Raw genomic sequence first — 20,074 nt, 5'->3', positions numbered from 1 at the left:
GTGCTTGGACCCATGGTCTTCAACATATTTATAAATGACCTGGAAATTGGTACGAGTGAGGTGATTAAATTTGCAGACGATGCGAAGTTATTCCGAGTAGTGAAGATGCAGGAGGATTGTGAAGACCTGTAACGTGACATAAACACGCTCGAGAAATGGACCGTGACATGGCAAATGAGGTTTAACGTGGATAAGTATAACGTGCATGTCGGTAACAAAAATCTTATATACGAATACAGGATATCCGGTGCAGTACTTGGAGAGACCCCCCAGGAAAGAGACTTGGGAATACTGGTTGACAAGTCAATGAAGCTGTCTGCGCAATGCGTGGTGGTGGCGAAAAGGGTGAACAGAATGCTAGGAATGATTAAGAAGGGGATCACGAACAGATCAGAGACGGTTATCAAGCCACTGTACCGGGCCATGGTACGCTCTCACCTGGAATACTGCATCCAGCACTGGTCGCTGTACATGAATAAGGACACAGTACTACTCGAAAGGGTCCAGAGAAGAGCGACTAAAATTGTTAAGGGGCTGGAGGAGTTGCCGTACAGTGAAAGGTTAGAGAAACTGGGCCTCTTCTCCCTTGAAAAGAGGAGACTGAGAGAGGACTTGATTGATACTTTCAAGATAATGAAGGGAATAGACTTAGTAGATAAAGACAGGTTGTTCACCCTCTCCAAGATAGAAAGAACGAGAGGGCACTCTCTAAAGTTAAAAGGGGATAGATTCTGTACAAACACAAGGAAGTTCTTCTTCATCCAGAGAGTGGTAGAAAACTGGAACGCTCTTCCTGAGGCTGTTATAGGGAAAAACACCCTCCAGGGATTCAAGACAAAGTTAAACAAGTTCCTGCTGAACTAGAACGTACGCAGGTAGGGCTGGCCTCAGTTACGGCGCTGGTCTCTGACCTAGGGGCCACCACAGGAGCGGACTGCTGGGCACAATGGACTACTGGTCTGACCCAGCAGCGGCAATTCTTATGTTCTCTCTTCCTCTCCGTCTCCCTTATTCAAGCTATCTATAGTTTTTCAGTGCACCTTGCCACCCCCAGTACCTTAAGGGAGCTGTGCTTTCTTCAGAAGCCATCTTTCTTCAGCAGCTATATACCGGTAGTTTTAAAGTGAACTTTTCTTTCAAGCACTGCCCAACTTTAAAGGTGGGAGATTTCCTCAATAGTTTCTTCAGTTCTCTCAGGCCTACCCAAACTTGGGTGTCTGACTACCTCCCTGGGGTACCAGCGGGGGCAGAGTAGTTAGGATCTATCCAATGGCAAGACACTGATGGCAGGAGGAATAGAAGACAATTCTAGTGGAAGGAAGGGCAGAGCGAGTTGGGATAAGTTCCTGTGCTGTGGAAATGAAGTTTCTGCATGTGATGGGGAAGAGAAATGTAACACTCCAAAAACTGTGCTAATGCATTTCTGTGGGTGAAGCAGTTCTAATAAGTGTGGCATAAATTCACTGCTTCATTATAACAGTGATTTAAGGATTGCGCCTTCTTTGTCTCCTGTCCTTTTCACACACACAGAAAGTCAACATAGATATGTGAAGAAGCGCGAGGAACTCAGCGGTAAGGAGTGTTGCCTGAATCATCACCACTTTTACCAAAACCACCTTTCTGACATCACCAGCATTCAGGCAGCCTGGTGTCCTTTGAGTGAATTCTCTGGTTTTCTGCCTTTTCAAAAAGGGATAGAAGGTACAGGAAAGTTGTAGAACATAGGAGTATCCAGTAGAAAAAAATGGGATAGCTCTGGTGCCACTAAGTATTGTGATGAAACCAGGAATGTGTAGTAAAAAATATATTACTGGTAAGAGCAATGAAACAGTATATCACAAAATATAGAAAATACCGGTATATTACATGTGAAACCCACTCTAGATAAATATAAGAGTCGTCTATTTATGATCATGACAGGTATAGCCATTCAATTGATAACGAGTAACTGGAAGAACCATGACAGAATAAGTTATACTTTTTGGTGGGTGAACGTGTGCACCATATACAGATATGAAAAAATTAATGCAGAGTGTAGGGGATTTAGTGGTGTATTTAATAAAGTTTGGAGCCCATTGACTAAATTTGTAATAATAATAATAATAACTTTATTCTTGTATACCGCATTACCATGGAAGTTCTATGCGGTTAACAGATGAAGAGACTGTACATTTACAGCGAAGTTACAATTTCGTTAATGTTACATTTATATAATAGACTATACATTTTCAGTCATGTTACATTTACATTTTAAACGATAACTTTACGGTGAGGTTATTTTTACAGCTAGGTTGTATATTCGGAGTACTTACATTCGCTATAAGTTACATACAGCGGTGTTACAAATGGCAGTGTTACATACGGGGGTAAAGAGTCTGGGGGTGAGTCGAGGTCAAAGGAGGAGGAAGGAGGACGGAGGGTAGATCAGAGGAATTTGTCAAAAAGGTAGGTTTTGATTAATTTCCTGAATGTTTGATAGGGGGGAATTGGAGATGAGAGTAGAGAGGCATTTGTTCCATTTGCTCGCTTGGAATGCTAGAGATCGGTCGAGGAATTTTTTGTAAAGGCAGCCCTTCAGGGAGGGAAAGGAAAACAGGCAGGTATTTTGAGTACGAGAGGGGCCAGCAATTTCAAGGTGCTCAGATAGGTAAATTGGTGAAGAGCCAGCTAAGGTTCTGAAGCAGAGGCAAGCGAATTTAAAGATGATTCTTGCCTCCACTGGCAGCCAGTGGAGTTTAGTGTAGTAGGGGCTAACGTGGTCATATTTTTTGAGGCCGAAAATGAGGCGGACAGCTGCATTTTGTACTATTCTTAAACATTTGATGGTGTTTTTGTAGGCTCCTAGGTATATGATATTACAGTAGTCCAGTATGCTTAAGATTAATGATTGGACCAGTAAACAGAAGGCGAGGTGGTCGAAGTGGCGTTTGATGGTGCGAAGTTTCCAGAGGGTGCAGAAGCATTTTTTGACCTGGGCATTGGTATGGTCTTCGAAGGTCAAGCATCTATCTAGGATGACTCCAAGTATTTTTATGGTGAGGTTGATAGGATAATCTAGGCCGTTCAGTTTCAGGGAAGTGTTTGTTATTTTATGGGTAGGGCTTGCCAGGAAGAATTTTGTTTTTTCGGTGTTCAATTTTAATTTGAATTGTGAGGTCCATAGTTCTAACTTGGTGAGGATAGAAGAGGTAAGTTGTTCTGTCTGTTGAGTGAATGAAGTTAGGGGGATGATAATGGTGATGTCATCTGCGTATATGAATGATTTAAGGTTTAAGTCGGCTAGTGTCCGTGCCAGAGGGGCCAAGTAGATGTTGAAAAGGGAGGGGGATAGTGGGGAGCCTTGTGGGACTCCGCAGGAATTACGCCATTGATGGGAGAAGGTTCCATTGCTGTGGACCTGATAAGTACGGTTGGTTAGGAAGCTTGAGAACCAGTTTAGTACTTGACCAGAAATGCCGATGGAGTCAAGGCAGCGTAGCATGATATCGTGGTTGACCAGATCGAAAGCGTCGAATTGGAGTACTAGGGCGCTTTTGCCCAGTGAGAATAGGTGGAAGAGGTAGTTTGTTAGAGCAGCTAGGACCGTTTCTGTGCTGTGGTTTGAGCGGAAGCCGGATTGGGAATCGTGAAGGATGTTGAACTTTTCTAGGTAGTTCATGAGGTCATGGTTAATGAGGCCTTCCATGAGTTATTGGAAGAGAGGTATGTTGGCGATGGGTCTATAGTTGGCGGTGGAAGAGATGGGTTCTTTGTTGTTTTTGAGGCGGGGGGATACGAGAATGTGGCCTAGTTCGATCGGGAAGAGACCAGTGGATAGGCTTAGTGAGATCCAATTGAAGAGTTCGGCTTTGAATTGGGGGGGGGGGGCGGATTTAATGATGGTGGGTGGGCAGTTGTCTAACAGGCAGTTGGAGTTGGCGTATTTTGAGAAGAGTTTAAGAAAAAGGTTCTAGTCTGGGCTTTCGAAGGAGCTCCAGGTCATGTCGGCCCTTGAACCTGTTGTGTCTACTGCTGGAAGGTTGAATATTGTCTCAGTGTTGGGAGTTGTAAGAGATGATTTTAAGGTTTGGATTTTGTTGGCAAAGTGGTCAGCTAGGATTGTTGCGGGGGGCGGGAGTTCTGAGCTAGAGCGTTTGTGTGAATCGGTGTCTAGAAGGGAATTGACTAGTCTAAAAAGTGCTATACTATTTAGAGAAGGGGTGTTGATGAGTTGGGAGTAATATTTACTGCGTTTTTCGACAATCAATTTTTTGTATTCGTTAACTTTTCGTCGCCAGTTAAGTCTATCAGTTTCGGTCCCTGATTTACACCATGTTCTTTCTAGTTTCCTTACTATGCGTTTTATGGCGAAGAGATCCGCATCGAACCATTTGTTAGAGGGATGAGGGGTTTTCTTGCGAAGTCTTAGGGGGGCGATGGTATTAAGGACTTGGTTGCTAAAGTTTTTCCAGTCAAGGTGGAAGTTGGGGTTGGGGTCGGAGTTAGAGATGAGGGTGTAGTGTGACCAGAAATCTACAGGATTGATTTTTTCTCTTGTCCTGGTCGTCGTCTTTGTTTGGTTAGGCGTGGGCTTCCTGTCTGGTTGTTTTTTGGACCAGGATAGTTCGAAATGACATAGGAGGTGGTCGGACCAGGGGGTGTTAGACCAAATTTGTTTTGTGAGACTTATGTTGGGAGTAGTGGAGGAGTTGGAAAGGAAGGTGACCATGTCAAGCTGGTGTCCTTTATTGTGTGTTATGGTAAGAGGGGGCTTGGTGAAGCCTAGTGATGTGAGGAAGGAGTATAGGTCTGTAACATTGGGGTTTTCTTCTTGCTCAAGATGAAGATTGATGTCTCCTGCTAAGAGGTTGTGGGTGCCAGCTGCCGAGTTCGTAAGAAGGAATTCATAGTAGTCTTCTTTTGCTAGGTTCAATTTATTGGGAGGTATGTAGAATAGCGTGAAGATGAGGTTATCAATGAAGTCTGATTTGGAGATTTTGCAGGTGAGGATTTCTAGGTCATTGGTTAGTTTAGAATCTAAGATTTGGAAGTGGAAGTGGTCGCGTAGTATGATGGCCAGGCCGCCTCCCCTTTTTGAGTTTCTTGAGAGGGGGATGATTTTGTAGTGAGGTGGTAGAATGTCCGCTATGATGGCATCCTGATCGGAGATGAGCCATGTCTAGATGGGTTTCTTCTAGCCAGTCTTTGAAGAGTTGGGCTTTGTTTCTAACCGAGCGAATGTTCAGGTAGGCGCCAGGAAGAATGGATTGTTCTAGGGGGGGCGAGGGTTCCGTGCGTTGTAAATTTTTTAGGGATCGTTTTCTGTTTTGTGTTGGTCTGGATGGGTGGCGGGTAGTGTGGGTCACAGGGATGGGGAAAGGACCTGTTTTTGTGACGTCCTGAATGAGCCAATAGGATCGGGGGAGTTTGTTGTGTCCCGGGATTCTAGTCCATGCGATGTAGGTAGGTATAGGTTCGAAGGCTTATGCTTCAGAGATCCAGCCTCTTGTAGTAAGCAGGTAGAGAAGGAGAAAGGCAATGAGCTTGTAAGTGGGGCTAGACATGTTTGTTGATAGGTAGGGTGGCGAGGGGAGGCTGGACGGGGCGAGGGGAGGCTGGACGGGGAGAGAGGGGAGGACGGACTGGAGATGCAGGGTAGGAGTAAAGACGGATGCTTAAGAGGGGGTGGGTAGATAAGAAGTATTCCTGGGCGGATACGATAGATTGTGAGCAGTAAGGAAAATAGGTCTGTGGAAAGGTGAACAAGTTAAGATTATGAGCTAGATAGTAATATAAGCAGTGAGTTTTAAAAGACAATGAACAGATCTATAAGACGGAATAATTGGTCTAGGCAATCGTGATTAAAGGCATGAGCAGTTGTACAATATGAATCTTAAGCAAAGATGGTATAAAAGGCAAGTACAGGTAAGAGATAAGAGTCCTGGTCATTTAACAATTGTAAATCTATGAGCTTTAATAGAGGGAGCTCTGAACCGAGTGGCCACAAGTAAGAGGCAAGGAATAAGGTGTTTGGCCCTAACGGATTAGGGACAAGGTGCTTGGAATCGGTCCGTGGTGGGTTGTTGGAATGGGGATAGGCCTGAGGGGCCGGCTGAGGAGGGCAGGGCTAACCACTGACCGCTTGGGTTCCTCGGGTGCAGTGAAAGGGGACGATTTGATCTCCCTTCCCCTTCACTGTGCTGCGGGATAAGCAAACAAAAAGGGCTGGTCTGCTGAGCTCTTAAGAGGTCTAAAAGGCAGTCCAGATGAAGAGCCGGCCAACCCCCGACCGCGTGGGCTCCTCCGGTGCTGTGAAGGGAGACGACTCGATCTCCCTTCCCCTTCACTGTGCTGCGAAAATCGGGGGAGGGGTGAAACAGCACTCGCGTGCCTTGTTGGAGCGGGCTCCCAAGAAATGGAGCTCGGGCTGCCGCTGCTGAAATCTCTCTCCCGCAGGTTCGGGGGAGGGTAGGTCAAAGCTGGGGGGGGAGAACTTTCAGCGGCCCTTAGGGCTGAAGAAAACTCCGGTGCTGGGCGGGCAGAGTCAGCCCGAGCAGAGCCTGCACAGGCAGGAAAGTTTTCGGCGATTCCCGGTGGATGGTGAAAGCAGGGGCTCTAGAGAGTAAAAGCAGAGCCCTCCTGCTTGATGTATATTTATCTTATCTTTCTTTTGTTCATTTACCTTTACACATCCATGGGGGGTAGGGGGTTGGTGGGAGGGGAATAAGTATTGATGGGGACATTTGGGTAACTTTATTCTTTATTTATACTATATATTATGTTATATTATGTTATTATTATATGTTGGCAGTGAAATTACCGATGTCATAGCTTTCAGTTTCTCAGATGTGCACAAGCCCCAGAGGCATGACTGTACCATGACTGGGCTATTTAAAGACTTACCCCTCTGAATCTCCTCATGGGTGACTTTAATGACTGGCACCAGCTTGTTCAGTGGGAGAGCCTGTTGTGGTGGTTATCTGGTACAGGGTCAATGGACCCTCCTGCAGAGAAAGTGGTCTGTAAATCGCCTGGCACTCTGAGCCATTCATCTAGCACTGTACCTAAAAGGAAAGGCAGTCCGTGTTCTCCGACAATGCCACCGCAGTAGCTTATATGAACAGACGGGGTAACAGAAGTGCTCACTTACATCTGGAGGTTCACATGTTGTTCCAGTAGATGGAAGCCCATCTTCAGGAACTCTCAGCAGCCCTCATAGTGGGAGTGGAAAATGTACAGGCTGACTTTGTCAGTCAGAAGACTCTAGACCCAAGGGAGTAGTGCTTGTCCTAAAGAGTATTCAGCCTCATTATGCAACGCTGGGGAAGACCAGAGATGGACCTAATGGCATCAACCAAGAATGCAAAGGCAAAACATTTATATAGCCGAAGAGATGAACTGAGAAGCACAGAGTTAGAAGGGTTGGTTCAACCCTGGCCTGAAGAGAGGCTTCTATATGTACTTCCCCCATGACCCATGGTGGGCTGAGTCATCTGCAGAATCACATCATGCCAGGGACTTGTGATCTTGGTGTAGCTCCAGACTGGCCTCGCCGGCCATGGGATTGGCACATGGGATCTCATAGAGAAAGAAAGAGATAATGGTTACTGTGAATGGGCAGACTAGATGGACCATTTGGCCTTTATCTGCCGTCATGTTTCTACCTTGTGCCTCTGCAATGAGACAGATGCCTCAAGCTAACAGTGTATGTGGGTTTTCTCAGTCAGGGTCCAATTCCTATGGAGAACCCAGATCACTTTGGTCTTATATCATGGTTATTGAATGCACAGCCTTGACCTGCAAGGACTATTCTAAGGTAGTCATTGGTGCTCTACTTTGAGTAAAGAAGCCATCAACATTTGCGGCCAACACTAAGGTCTGGAAGTCTTCCAGCTCTGGTGCACCAGGAGCAGGTTGAGCCTTTCACGGCACCAATTCCTGTGATCCTGACATTCTTTCAAGCTGGATTAGAAAAGAGCCTAGCAGTGGCATTTCTCAAGGTCCAGGTGGCGGACCTCTTGTGCTTCCAGGCTTGAGGGGGAAATCAGTCTTTGGCACCTCACCCTGATGTTACCTGGTTCTTGAAGGGAGCGCTCAAGTTGCGACCTGCCATACTCCAGCCTTTTCCATCCTGGAATCATAATATTATTCTGAAGGGCCTGTCCAAGACTTCATACAAGCCTCTCAAAGAGCTGTCTCTTCTGCTCCTCATGATACAGATGATATTCCTGGTGGCAATAGTCTCATTGAGACAGATATTGAAATTGCAGGCTCTTTCTTACAGAGAGTCCTTCTTAAGGATCTTAGATGCTGGGATTTCTTTACACATGGTTCCTTTTCTATCAAAGGTTGTGTCAGTTTTTCATGTCAACGAAGAGCTTTGTTCACCCGCTTTTTATCCTATGGGTTTGAACAAGCAAGATGAGATATTGCAGAAGCAAGATCCAGTCCAGACTAGGAAGACCAGCTTCTAAGGCTTCTATCACCAGATGGATTTGCTTGGAAATTTCATTGGTATACACTAGTTATGACAAACAGCCTCTTATTTATGTCAAAGCTCATTTGACCAGAAGTGTGGCATCTTCATGGGTGGAATCCCAGGCAGTTCCACCTGAAGAGATCTGTAGAGCAGCTATTTGGTCTCCTCTCCTTATCTTTACAAAGTTCTATATAGTGGACATGGCGGCTCAAGAGGACATCACTTTTGGGTCCTTAGTCTTGCAGGCATGCTCATCTGTCCCTCCCTAGACGTCTAGCACTGCTTCGGTACGTCACCTAATGTATAGACTCCTCTGTATATGTAACAGAATAAAAGATTAGATTCTTACCTGGATAATCTTGTTCCTAATAATATACACAGGAGTCCGTACAATCTACCCTGTGCATTCTGCAATTTGTTTGCTTTCTGCCTCAGACAACTCTATGGCCCAGAACTGGAGTTCTTCTTTCAGTTGGATGAACATGTTTGATTAACTTACTAATAAACTACTGAGTTATTGAGCTTTGCAGTTCCTTATGTGTTAGTGCTAGTTGTACACAGCAGATTGGCTCATTAATACATCCTGAGATGGTGGGTTCAAACCCATGCTGCTCCTTGTGACCCTGGAAAAGTCACCTAATCCCCCCATTGCCCCAGGTATGTTACATAGATTGTGAGTCCACCGGGATAGACAGGGAAAAATGGTTGAGTACCTGAATAAATTCATGTAAACCGTTCTGAGCTCCCCTGGGAGAATGTTATAGAAAATTGAATAAGTAAATAATGATTGTACTTTTCAAGAGTTACAGAGCAGAACAGAAATGTATGTTATTTCTAGGGAAGTTCCCATTTCCCTCCTTTTCTTTTCTCCTCTTACAATAGAGCTCAATTGTTTTGGTACAAACTGAAGAAGGAGCTATGTGCCACAAGTAAAGGAGGAGGAGCTGAAAGGTGTGACTGGTACCCTTCTGCAAGTGGTATGCAAGCATGGATTGATCATCTAATGTACAGACTCCTGTGTATACTAACAGAAACAAAATTATCCTGGTAAGAACCTAATCTTTCATTACTTGATACACTCCCTCGAGAAGATTATCAGAGCTAAGTCAAGTCTGATCTGCATCCTGCAGAGAGAGAGAGATGGTGACCCCTGCTACCTCAATGGTAGGACCTAAAGGTAAAGGAGGAAAGCACCAAGAGAGACTTTTGTATATAGTTGTATATAGATAAAGAAGGGGATCACGAACAGATCGGAGAAGGTTATCATGCCGCTGTACCGGGCCATGATGTGCCCTCACCTGGAGTACTGCGTACAGCACTGGTCGCCGTACATGAAGAAGGACACGGTACTACTCGAAAGGGTCCAGAGAAGAGCGACTAAGATGGTTAAGGGGTTGGAGGAGCTGCCGTACAGCGAAAGATTAGAGAAACTGGGCCTCTTCTCCCTCGAACAGAGGAGATTGAGAGGGGACATGATCAAAACATTCAAGGTACTGAAGGGGATAGACTTAGTAGATAAGGACAGGTTGTTCACCCTCTCCAAGGCAGGGAGAATGAGAGGGTACTCTCTAAAATTGAAAGGGGATAGATTCCGTACCAACATAAGGAAGTTCTTCTTCACCCAGAGAGTGGTAGAAAGCTGGAATGTTATTCCGGAGGCTGTTATAGGGGAAAATACCCTCCAGGGATTCAAGACAAAGTTAGACAAGTTCCTGCTGAACAAGAACATGCGCTGGTAGGGCTAGTCTTGGTTAGGGTGCTGGTCTTTGCCCAGAGCGGACTTTGTCCGTGAGCGGACTGCTGGGCATAATGGACCACTGGTCTGACCCAGCAGCGGCAATTCTTATGTTCTTATGTACAAGTACTAATCGGTTTGCTACATATTCATATGCTTTGCCACTATTGAAGTTACAACTAACAATAAAAGATGTTCCATAAAGGTTTTGGTTCAGTGAAAATGCACTGGAATCAGCTGAGTTATTTTTGTGGAGAATTTTAAAGTCTGAACTGCTTATTCAGCCTCTTGTAACATTCCAGTCCTGGCCTTGGTTCTAAAAATAATAAATTTAATTTTGTGTACCCAGTTCCCACACCACAGGGCAAGCATTAGGCAGCCACATAAACTCAGCATGGGAAGCCTTGCACTCATGAAGCTCAAGGTGTGAAAAATAATTTAAAAAACATGCTAAATGACACTAAATGCAAAGGTTTTGTTACCAAAATATAATTATTGTTTTTATTTTTTCAATCATGACACCAAAAGAATAAAGCATAATTGCGTTAGCCGTTGCATTAGCGGGAGGTCGTTATAGTTGCCAAAATGCTGGCCTTCTGATAACGAGCTCAGTTCAATATTTTACAACACTCTATTATATACTTTTGGCTCAGTCTGACATCATCAGTTTAACAGCCAATCAAACTAACAGAGGAGGTGTTTAAAAGTTAGACAAAGAAAATAAAAGTTTCAGAAATCCTATTTGTTTGTTACATTCATTTCTGAATATACCTTTACATTTTATAACATTTCCAATATTCTTTTATCATTCTTAAAACTTATTTCAGACAATTTGGCCCTGATTCTCTAAAGTGCATCCCGATTTTAGGCATCCTACAGCTGTCTAATCAGCCAATCGGGATGCACGTTTTTTAAAAAAAAATGCTCCCCAGGCAAGACTGAAGGCACCTCCGGGAGCCTAGGGAGACCCGCAAGATGCCTAAGCTCGTCTAAGGGCCTTAGGCGGGCCTTAGGCTGAACCTAGGCGGCCCTACGCGTCTCCCTAGTAGAGGAGAAGCTTAAAATGTAGGCCAGCAAAATGCTGGCCTACATTGTAAGTAGACGCGGCCGCTATACTTATCGCGGCAAGGGATCTCTCTGCCGCAATAAGTATAGCGGGCCGCAGCCCCCTGACCAGGAGGGTGCCCAAACCCTCTGCCCGAAAACGCACCCCCCCGACACTACCGACCGCCCCCCCCGACACTACCGACCCCCCCCCCCGACAATATCGATAGCTGGCAGGAGGGTGCCAATCCCTCCTGCCCGAAGACGCACCCCCCCGGCGCTAACCGTCAATTTCTATGTTTCTAACCACCCCCCCAAACCTCCACTCCACCAAACCTGTTCTTAGAAGGGTCTTACACGTCTTGAGCCGGCAGGCACGCCTCGTCGAAATGAAGCGGGCTCGCCCCTTCCCAGCCCATCCCGCCGAAGCCTAAGGCCTGATTGGCCCAGGCTCTAGAAGCCTGGACCAATTAGGCCTTAGGCATAGCGGGTCCGCCCATCCCCACTTAATCTAAGGCCTGATTGGCCAATCAGACCTTAGATTAAGTGGGGATGGGCGGACCCGCTATGCCTAAGGCCTGATTGGTCCAGGCTTCTAGAGCCTGGGCCAATCAGGCCTTAGGCTTCGGCGGGATGGGCCGGGAAGGGGCGGGCCCGCTTCATTTCGACGAGGCTTGCCTGCCGGCTCAAGACGTGCAAGACCCTTCTAAGAACAGGTTTGGTGGAGTGGAGGTTTGGGGGGGTTTAGCGCCGGGGGGGTGCGTCTTCAGGCAGGAGGGATTGGGCACCCTCCTGCCAGCTATCGATATTGTCGGGGGGGGATCGGTAATGTCGGGGGGGGGCGGTCGGTAGTGTCGGGGGGGTGCGTCTTCGGGCAGAGGGTTTGGGCACCCTCCTGGTCAGGGGGCCGCGGCCCGCTATACTTATAGCGGCAGAGAGATCCCTTGCTGCGATAAGTGTAGCGGACCGTTTCTAATCTAACCCGTTTCTCTAACCCGCTTCTGTAACATGGACGCCGGTTACAGAATCGGGGTTTAGTTTAGGCCAATTCTGAATAGGACGCCTCTCCCGGGCGTCCTATTCAGAATCAGGGCCTAGGTGTCTTGCGGGCCTCGCCATCAATATAGTCGGCCTGCCTGGGGAGCATTTTTTTTTTAAAACGTGCATCCCGATTGGCTGATTAGACAGCTGTAGGACTCCTACAGCTGCCTAAAATCGGGACGCACTTTTAGAGAATCAGGCCCTTTGTCTATGTATCAAACAAGCTGCTGAAAATTGGTCGGCCTTAGAGGAAAGGATGGGTTGTCTCCCCCGCTCCCTAAGCTGACAGTTTCAAATTTCATTGATCTGCACACAGAAGCCTTCCTATGTTAGAGCAGCAGTCTCTGACTTAATTATTTCCAGATGTTATACCCTTTGAATTTCTTTAGGTTGCAAATATATATAATATGTTTTTTCAAAACCCATTCTTTTGTTAAATACAGTCACACAATCACTCCAGGGGCCCCTTTCATTCATAATTTTCATTCATATCTCAGCCATTCATATTTAATACATGTTATATCTTAGTTTGGGATACTTAATCTTAGCCAGCCTAAGGCACATCTGGTATCAATTAAAACCACGATGCTAGGAAGCCTAAACAAAGACTTGGAAAAAACTGAACACAAAATGGATTCCAAAGACACAAGAACCCAAAATGGAATCCCTGTATATCCTGGTTTCCTTCATGATTTGGCCTAATAGCAAAATACATAAAAAGAATATTATTCTTTCCCTTATATTAATCTTTAGTGTGTTTTTCTGGTTTTGACTGCATCCATATTCAGATTTTTCTTCACCCGTTTTTCGTACGCTTCTATTGGGCATGGCCTTAACTAACACATATGCTTGTATCTAACTAGAGTTACCCAGAATCATACGAAAAACCAGGCCCTTTTGTAGAAAAACTACAAAATACTGCACTATCATATCCTGACGTCCATTCCATTACTGTCCCATAAACATCACCCCCTACTGGCCACAAGCCACTACTCCTCAAAACCTATCCTATAGTTGAGCACAGGATTACATACCATGCATGTGCAAAACATAGAGCACAGATGCAAACACAGACATATGAGTGAGCCCAGTGGTTGGATCTATAGCCTCAGCACCCTGGGGTTGTGGGTTCAAACCCCTTGCTGTTCCTTGTGACCCTGGGCAAGTCACTTAATCCTCCATAGCCCCAGGTACGTTAGACAGATTGTTAGCCCACCGGGACAGAGAGGGAAAAATGCTTGAGTACCTGATTGTAAAAACCGCTTAGATAACCTTGATAGGTGGTATATAAAATCCTAATAAACTTGCATGCAGAGACGCAAGGATCCCATCAACTATGTTTTGCATGCTTTCCCCACTTATTCTTACAGAATCTGCAAGGGTAGAATAAGTCGTCATGTTCCTTTGCACCAGCCTGAGGGCATAAAAATAGACTCTTTAATCATGTAAAAGTAGTTATTATTTTGTTATTCTCACCCTCTCTTCCTTCATGTAGTCTCTAAGTGACATTCCACATTAGGTATGAGAAATGATTTCTGACATCAGGGACATTTGATCTGAGACTGCATTTCTTCTGCAGCGTGTTAAAATTTGAGGCAGATTATATCCTTGTCATGCTCAAGTGGGAATCTTGGTTATCAGATTGTCTGTCCAAGGCATGCTTGGATGTGACTGGCATATCATAGTTGATCTGCTGCCTTTTGTTCACTCTAATTTAATAGGATAATTCATGACTGACATCTGTTTGTCAGTTTTTCGGAGGTAGGTATATCTGTATGCAAGCACTCATGCATGTTGCCCAAACACTAAATGTTCTTTTGTCCCCTGGCATGGTAAATGATAACCTTAGTAAAGCAGCACATGGAATAGGGATAAACTGATTTCCCAGATAATACGTTACTCTTGGATTACTGCTCATGCATGCAATGAAAATGGTGAAAAATGTGTCAGCTTAAAAGTGATTTCACTACTGCAGGAAGGCTTAGCAACAAGAAGATTTTCATCTTTATTAGTTCTTGAAAAGGGGAAATGACAAAGCATATTATGTTTTACAGTTTACTAAATTTTATCAAAGAGCAAACTAAGCCCTACTGTGCGTGATGTTAGAAATATATGTCCGTGACAATATTTGCATTAATGTTTTTTTTGTTCATTTCTATAGTTCATTCAGTTATACTTTTTAGTGAGCACCAAATCCTTTAAATGTGTTTTATGCTTTTGAATGAGTTTGTTTTACATTCCTTTAGATTGAATTTGTAATGTAATATGAGGTTACCATTTTGCTGGAATGTTAACTTGTATATCTTAAAAGATGTTAATTTTTATTCTTCTTGTTCTTTGGATGGTTTAGCTTTGGAACAATTATTTTCATCTGGCTGTCGCTTTCCTTACTCAAGAATCTCTACAACTAGAAAATTTTTCAAGCACTAAGCGGACCAAAATACTTAATAAGTAAGTTCAATTTCTTTCCAATGGAAAAAAATGTAAGATCTGGGAGACCAAAAGTGTTAAAAAAAATAAAACAGGCTCTCTCTATATAGCTTTTGTTGTTCTTACCCTCTCTCCCCTCATGTAGTCTCTAAGTGACATTCCACTTTAGGTATGAGAAATAATTCAAGTAATGTGATATCCCACATTAGGCCTGAGAAATGATTTTTGGTTTTAATATACATTTTACATGTTTACATTATATTATTTCAAAACTGGGTTTTTTTGTTATATAGAATTAGCAAAAATCTCTTTCTTCATATAGGGCATCATTTTTATTTTTTTCAAAAATTCAGAAGTGATTTTAGAATATGTGATGAACTGAATGTACTCTATCGGTGTAAACTGAAGTAGAGAGGCAAACAGTAGTCCCTGCACTTTTGAAGACATGAAGGCAATCTGTTTAATTTAGGAAAAGAAAACCCCCCACAATGTGGGACAATGAAACAAGCAAGAACAGTTGGAACAATTTTAAAGCACTTTTGGTTATAAGTATAATGCACAAACACAGTATGGACAGAGCTCTGGAGCACATGGAGTTGGTTGTCATGACAACTACCTAATGCCCTTCCTCCTGTGCTTTCCCTCCTCCCTTGAAAAGGATGCCATCTGCATCTTTTATTGTAGCACAGTCAATGCCTTTGATATTTGTATCCTCTCCTATTCATGCTGCAAGTCCTGCTATGGTCAGAAACTTGTTTGCACCAGTTACTGCTGCGTGTAGGTCTGTGACATGTCTATAACTCACACTTGAAACATAAAAGGGAGCGGTGGTACCTTTAGCACATCTCTTGTACAGTTGGTTACAGTTAGGGGTGGGCAACAACAAATATATTATTTCTGTAGCGCTACCAGATGCCCGCAGCACTGCACATTGTACATGCAAGAGATGGTCCCTGCTCAGAAGAGCTTACAATCTAATTATGACAGACAAAAAGGGGAGTGTTCATGAAAGGAATTAGAGGGGGGCTGATAAGGTGGAATCACATAGGACATAGGGGAGTCTGAATGTAGTGCCTATGAAGGGAATTAGATGAGGCCAAAAAGGTGGTAAGAGACTATTCCTTTCATATTGTTAGGTTTAGGATTTAAATGCAGCTTCAAATAAGTGAGCTTTCAGTCTGGGGGATAATGTAAGTAGCTCTTTGATCAGAAGTGAAGTGTCATGCCAAAAACCCTCCCTCCAGAAACCTATCTAAGAGTGCAGTTCTGTAACTTAGCACCTTAATTTAGGCATGATGAGTGCAACCTTTGCTCAATGTTACCATTATAGAACACTAGAAAATTTAAAGAACTAAACTATATCTGAACAAGAAAATCAAACAGAATCAATGATAATCTAGTAATTCTATCTTAGGGGTCCATACAATATTGTTATTGATTATAGAACTCTAGCATGAACCCAAGTTGGCCAACCTAAATTTAGGTGTGACCATTTACCCAGATTAAAGGCAGGTATAAATGGGCATGTCTAAGTGTATTGTGTATAGTATTCTGTACTTACATGCATAAGTTGGAGACATGTCATAGCCCACCCAGGTTCCTCCCACCAGTGGCGTACCAAGGGGGGGGGGGGAGGTCCGCCCCAGGTGCACGCCCCAAGGGGGTGCACAGCCAGCCACCCTCCCTATGAAAAAGCGCTCCATCTAACCACCGCATCCCGGCACCGGCTCCCCCGCAGAGTCACTCCAGCGAGGTGATCTCCAAACCCCAGGGCGAACTTAACCCATCCATAAACATGATTTCAATCCATCGCGCGGGCTCACTGGTGGGCAAGGAGCTAAGTCTCCTCTCATTGGTTTCGCTTTGCCGGCCCGCTGCATGGTAGGTAGAGGCAAAAGGTGAGGCGGGCTGGTGGGCGGGGAAAAAGTGCAGGGCCCACAAGACTTTACCTCCAGCGTCAATTCTAACATTGGAGAGGAAGTTCTGGGCCAGCCAATCGCAGTCTGGCTGGCCTGGAACTTCCTCCCCGTTAGAACTGACGCCAGAGGTGAAGTCTTGTAGGCCCGGTGCATATACGCACCAGGCCTGGCTCGGGGAAGGAGCAGGGAGAAATCGGCTGCTGGCTTGGGGGTGGGGGTAGGGAAAGAATCGGGGAAGTGGAGAAATAAAGAGGGGGACCAGGGGGAGAGAGAAAGAAAGGCAGAAATAGAAGGGGGGCCAGGGGGAGAGAGAAAGAAAGGCAGAAATAAAGAGGGGGGCCAGGGGTAGAGAGAAAGAAAGGCAGAAATAGAGGGTGGCCAGGGGGAGAGAGAAAGAAAGGCAGAAATAAAGAGGGGGGGGCCAGGGGGAGAGAGAAAGAAAGGCAGAAATAAAGAGGGGGACCAGGGGGAGAGAGAAAGAAAGGCAGAAAGAAAGAGGGGGGGCCAGGAGGAGAAAGAAAGGCAGAAAGAAAGAAATATTGGCTTTACAGAAGATAGACCAGAGACTCATGTAATCACCAGACAAAAAGGTAGGAAAAATTATTTTATTTTCAATTTAGTAATCAAAATGTGTCTATTTTGAGAATTTATATCTGCTGTCTATATTTTGCACTATGGCCCCCTTTTACTAAACCACAGTAGCAGTTTTTAGTGCAGGGAGCCTATGAGTGTCGAGAGCAGCGCGGGGCATTCAGCACAGTTCCCTGCTCTAAAACCCACTACTGCAGTTTAGTAAAAAGGGCGGGGGTATGTGTCTATTTTTGTATAGTTGTTACTGAGGTGACATTGCATAGAGTCATCTGCCTTGACCTCTTTGAAAACCCCCCCGAATATAAATGATAATTAACATTTTCTTTGCGTACATTTTCTTTAAAATTTTATTGTTGGTAGATCATTTTGACTTGGTCATTTTAAAAGTAGCTTGCAAGCCCAAAAAGCATGGGCACTCCTGCTGTAAACAGTGGTGTGCAATTCAGAACTACTCAATTCTGGTGGTATTTTACAAAAGGCTCTGCCAAACATGAAGCCTTTTGTAAAATGCATGCACATATAATATGTTGATTTTGGCACCCCATTGGTGCACACTGAGCACCAGTTCTGTTACAAGTCCTTGGTGCCAAGATTGTATTATAAAATACCATCACAAACCACTATTGGCAAACCAAAAATGTTAACATGCTATCACTTACACCTGCCATAGACATAATGTAACTGTTGGTGCATTAATGCAGCAAGGGCACATATAGCTTGCAGCATTCTGTAAGGGAGATATGACATCAGTTAGCACCCTGCTCTTGCTCCTGGAAGGTGTGGTTCACTGATAGAGCTGATGCCTCTTCACCCAGAGGTTGTGAGATCAAATCCCAGTGCTGTTCCTTGTGACCCTGGGCAAGCCACTTAATCCTCCAGTACCCACCGCTTTGAATGTCAGCTTTGAAATGCCAAAGCTACCAAAGGCAGTATACAAGTCCCCATTACCCTCCCCCCAAAATAGTTATGCATCAAAGCAATTGCATACACCTTTATAGAATGGTGCTTAATGCTCTTAGATACTTAAATGTCAGTTTTCTCAGCAGTGAAGTACATAAGTGGTATGTAACAGTAGGCAGTAATATACAGAATTTTCTCCATTAACTATAATTGCTGGCACGTTCACATGTAGCGTGTCCCATTGTACAAACCTATATGTCTGTATACAATCAATTAAATAGTGAAGCTGCAACTTTTTTTTAAGAGGAAGAAATAAACAATAGGGAAGTAAGAAGAATGACTGCCATAATCCCTTGAAAGGGGCAGATTTTTAAAATCTATGTATGCCTCTAAGCTGTTAGAAAACCCGATTGGGGAAAATTTTACATATATATCTATGTAAGAGGAGGAGTATCCATGTAGATTCTTGGCCCATCCAACACACGCCTCCTTGAAATCGCTACTTCCCAGGGATCACCACATGTAAATGGCAATTTCAAAAGCCGCTATTTACGTCTGGATTCTATGTACACATATACATTTTGCAGTTCACACATGGAGATGCTTTTCAGACAGAGACCACTAGGGGTAACTTTGTAAATGCCCATGTATATTGATTTAAAATCCAGGGATAATTTTTATCTACAGACATAACTCTAATTTTTAAAGTAGTTACATGCATAATTTCCTTTTCAAAATTAAAACAAAAAGAATTTCTTTTTGTCTATAAAATACATCAAACATCCACCATAAACTGTATATCCCTTAAAATTAGCGGACTCTAGCTCCAGTGGTCAAAAGACTAAAAGGGCTATAGAGATTACTGTCAGAAAAACTCAGCAATATCTTTATATGTTAATATAGTACCCAAAATAGCAAATTTTTCATTTAAAAAAACTCCCATATATACTTAGCTTTACAATATCTATGCAGCTCACAATAAGTGTATGGCACAATTTTAGTCGCAATACGGTCCCTGTTTCACTAAATACTGCGAAAGCAGCACAAAACCTTTGTGGACACAGACGTAATAAATCATTTCTCTCAATTAAGAAACGTAAGTATGGTTGGATCCTCATTTATACACACATAACTTGTATAAACAATAATAAACAAAGTGGACAAAAACAGACCTCAATACTTGTTGTGGAGTTGTTGTTTTTTAACAGACCAGCGATGATACAGGTTCCAGAAAAACGCCTTGTTTATTATTATACAAGTCAAGTATTTTTCAGGATTTTATATACTGCCTATCAAGATTATCTAAGCGGTTTTACAATCAGTGCTCAAGCATTTCCCCTATCTGTCCCTGTGCGGACAATCTCTCTAATGTACCTGGTGCAATGGAGGATTAAGTGACTTGCCTAGGGTCACAAGGAGCACTAATTTCTACACCACAAAAATTAGCTCCCCGAACACTAATAGTAGAAATCTCTTTGAATTAGTTAACAATCTTTATGATATACAGGCCTTTTCCTGGTCTACCTTAGATTCCCCAGGTTTATAGCAAAAATAACTCGGATGTGTGAAAATCAATAATGTTAGAATATACACTTTCACAAAAACAATATGATAGATGTCGCAAAAAGTGAACAGTACTGCTACAGTTTCAATAAAGGGAGTTTCAAATGAATGGAGGAAAAAGCCTCAGACTGGAACCCTTCCACCACCACAATGGTGGTCCAAGGTGGTTGGGCGAACACCTCACTGGCAAAAAACCTCCAATCTTGCTCCCACAATATGTAAACTTAAAGCAGGGCTGTTTCGTGCAAAAAGATAGAGGAAATGTCCACTTATCTTCTCAGTTGATCGGTACACCAAGACGGTGGCCAGCGTTTCACATATCTGCTGCCTCATGAGATGCGGTTCAGCGTCCTGTTTAAAGTTTGATCGGATCGCTTTACACCCTGAGGCAGC

At 43.9% G+C, this 20,074-nt stretch overlaps 1 protein-coding gene across 2 annotated transcripts in view; it reads left to right on the top strand.

Moving 5' to 3' along the window:
- The window catches only part of DOCK1 (dedicator of cytokinesis 1), a 926,077-nt gene that overhangs the window by 658,576 nt on the left and 247,427 nt on the right, over window positions 1-20,074 (top strand). For both annotated transcript variants that reach the window (XM_033940914.1, XM_033940915.1), the window contains exon 31: window positions 14,629-14,729. In XM_033940914.1, coding sequence (XP_033796805.1) covers window positions 14,629-14,729 — 101 coding nt within the window. The remainder of the gene's footprint in view (window positions 1-14,628; window positions 14,730-20,074) is intronic.

The sequence above is a fragment of the Geotrypetes seraphini genome, chromosome 4, assembly GCF_902459505.1.
Source record: "Geotrypetes seraphini chromosome 4, aGeoSer1.1, whole genome shotgun sequence".
Taxonomy (NCBI): domain Eukaryota; kingdom Metazoa; phylum Chordata; class Amphibia; order Gymnophiona; family Dermophiidae; genus Geotrypetes; species Geotrypetes seraphini.
The sequence above is the reverse complement of the archived record's forward strand: the minus strand, read 5'-3'. Positions and strand labels throughout refer to the sequence as shown.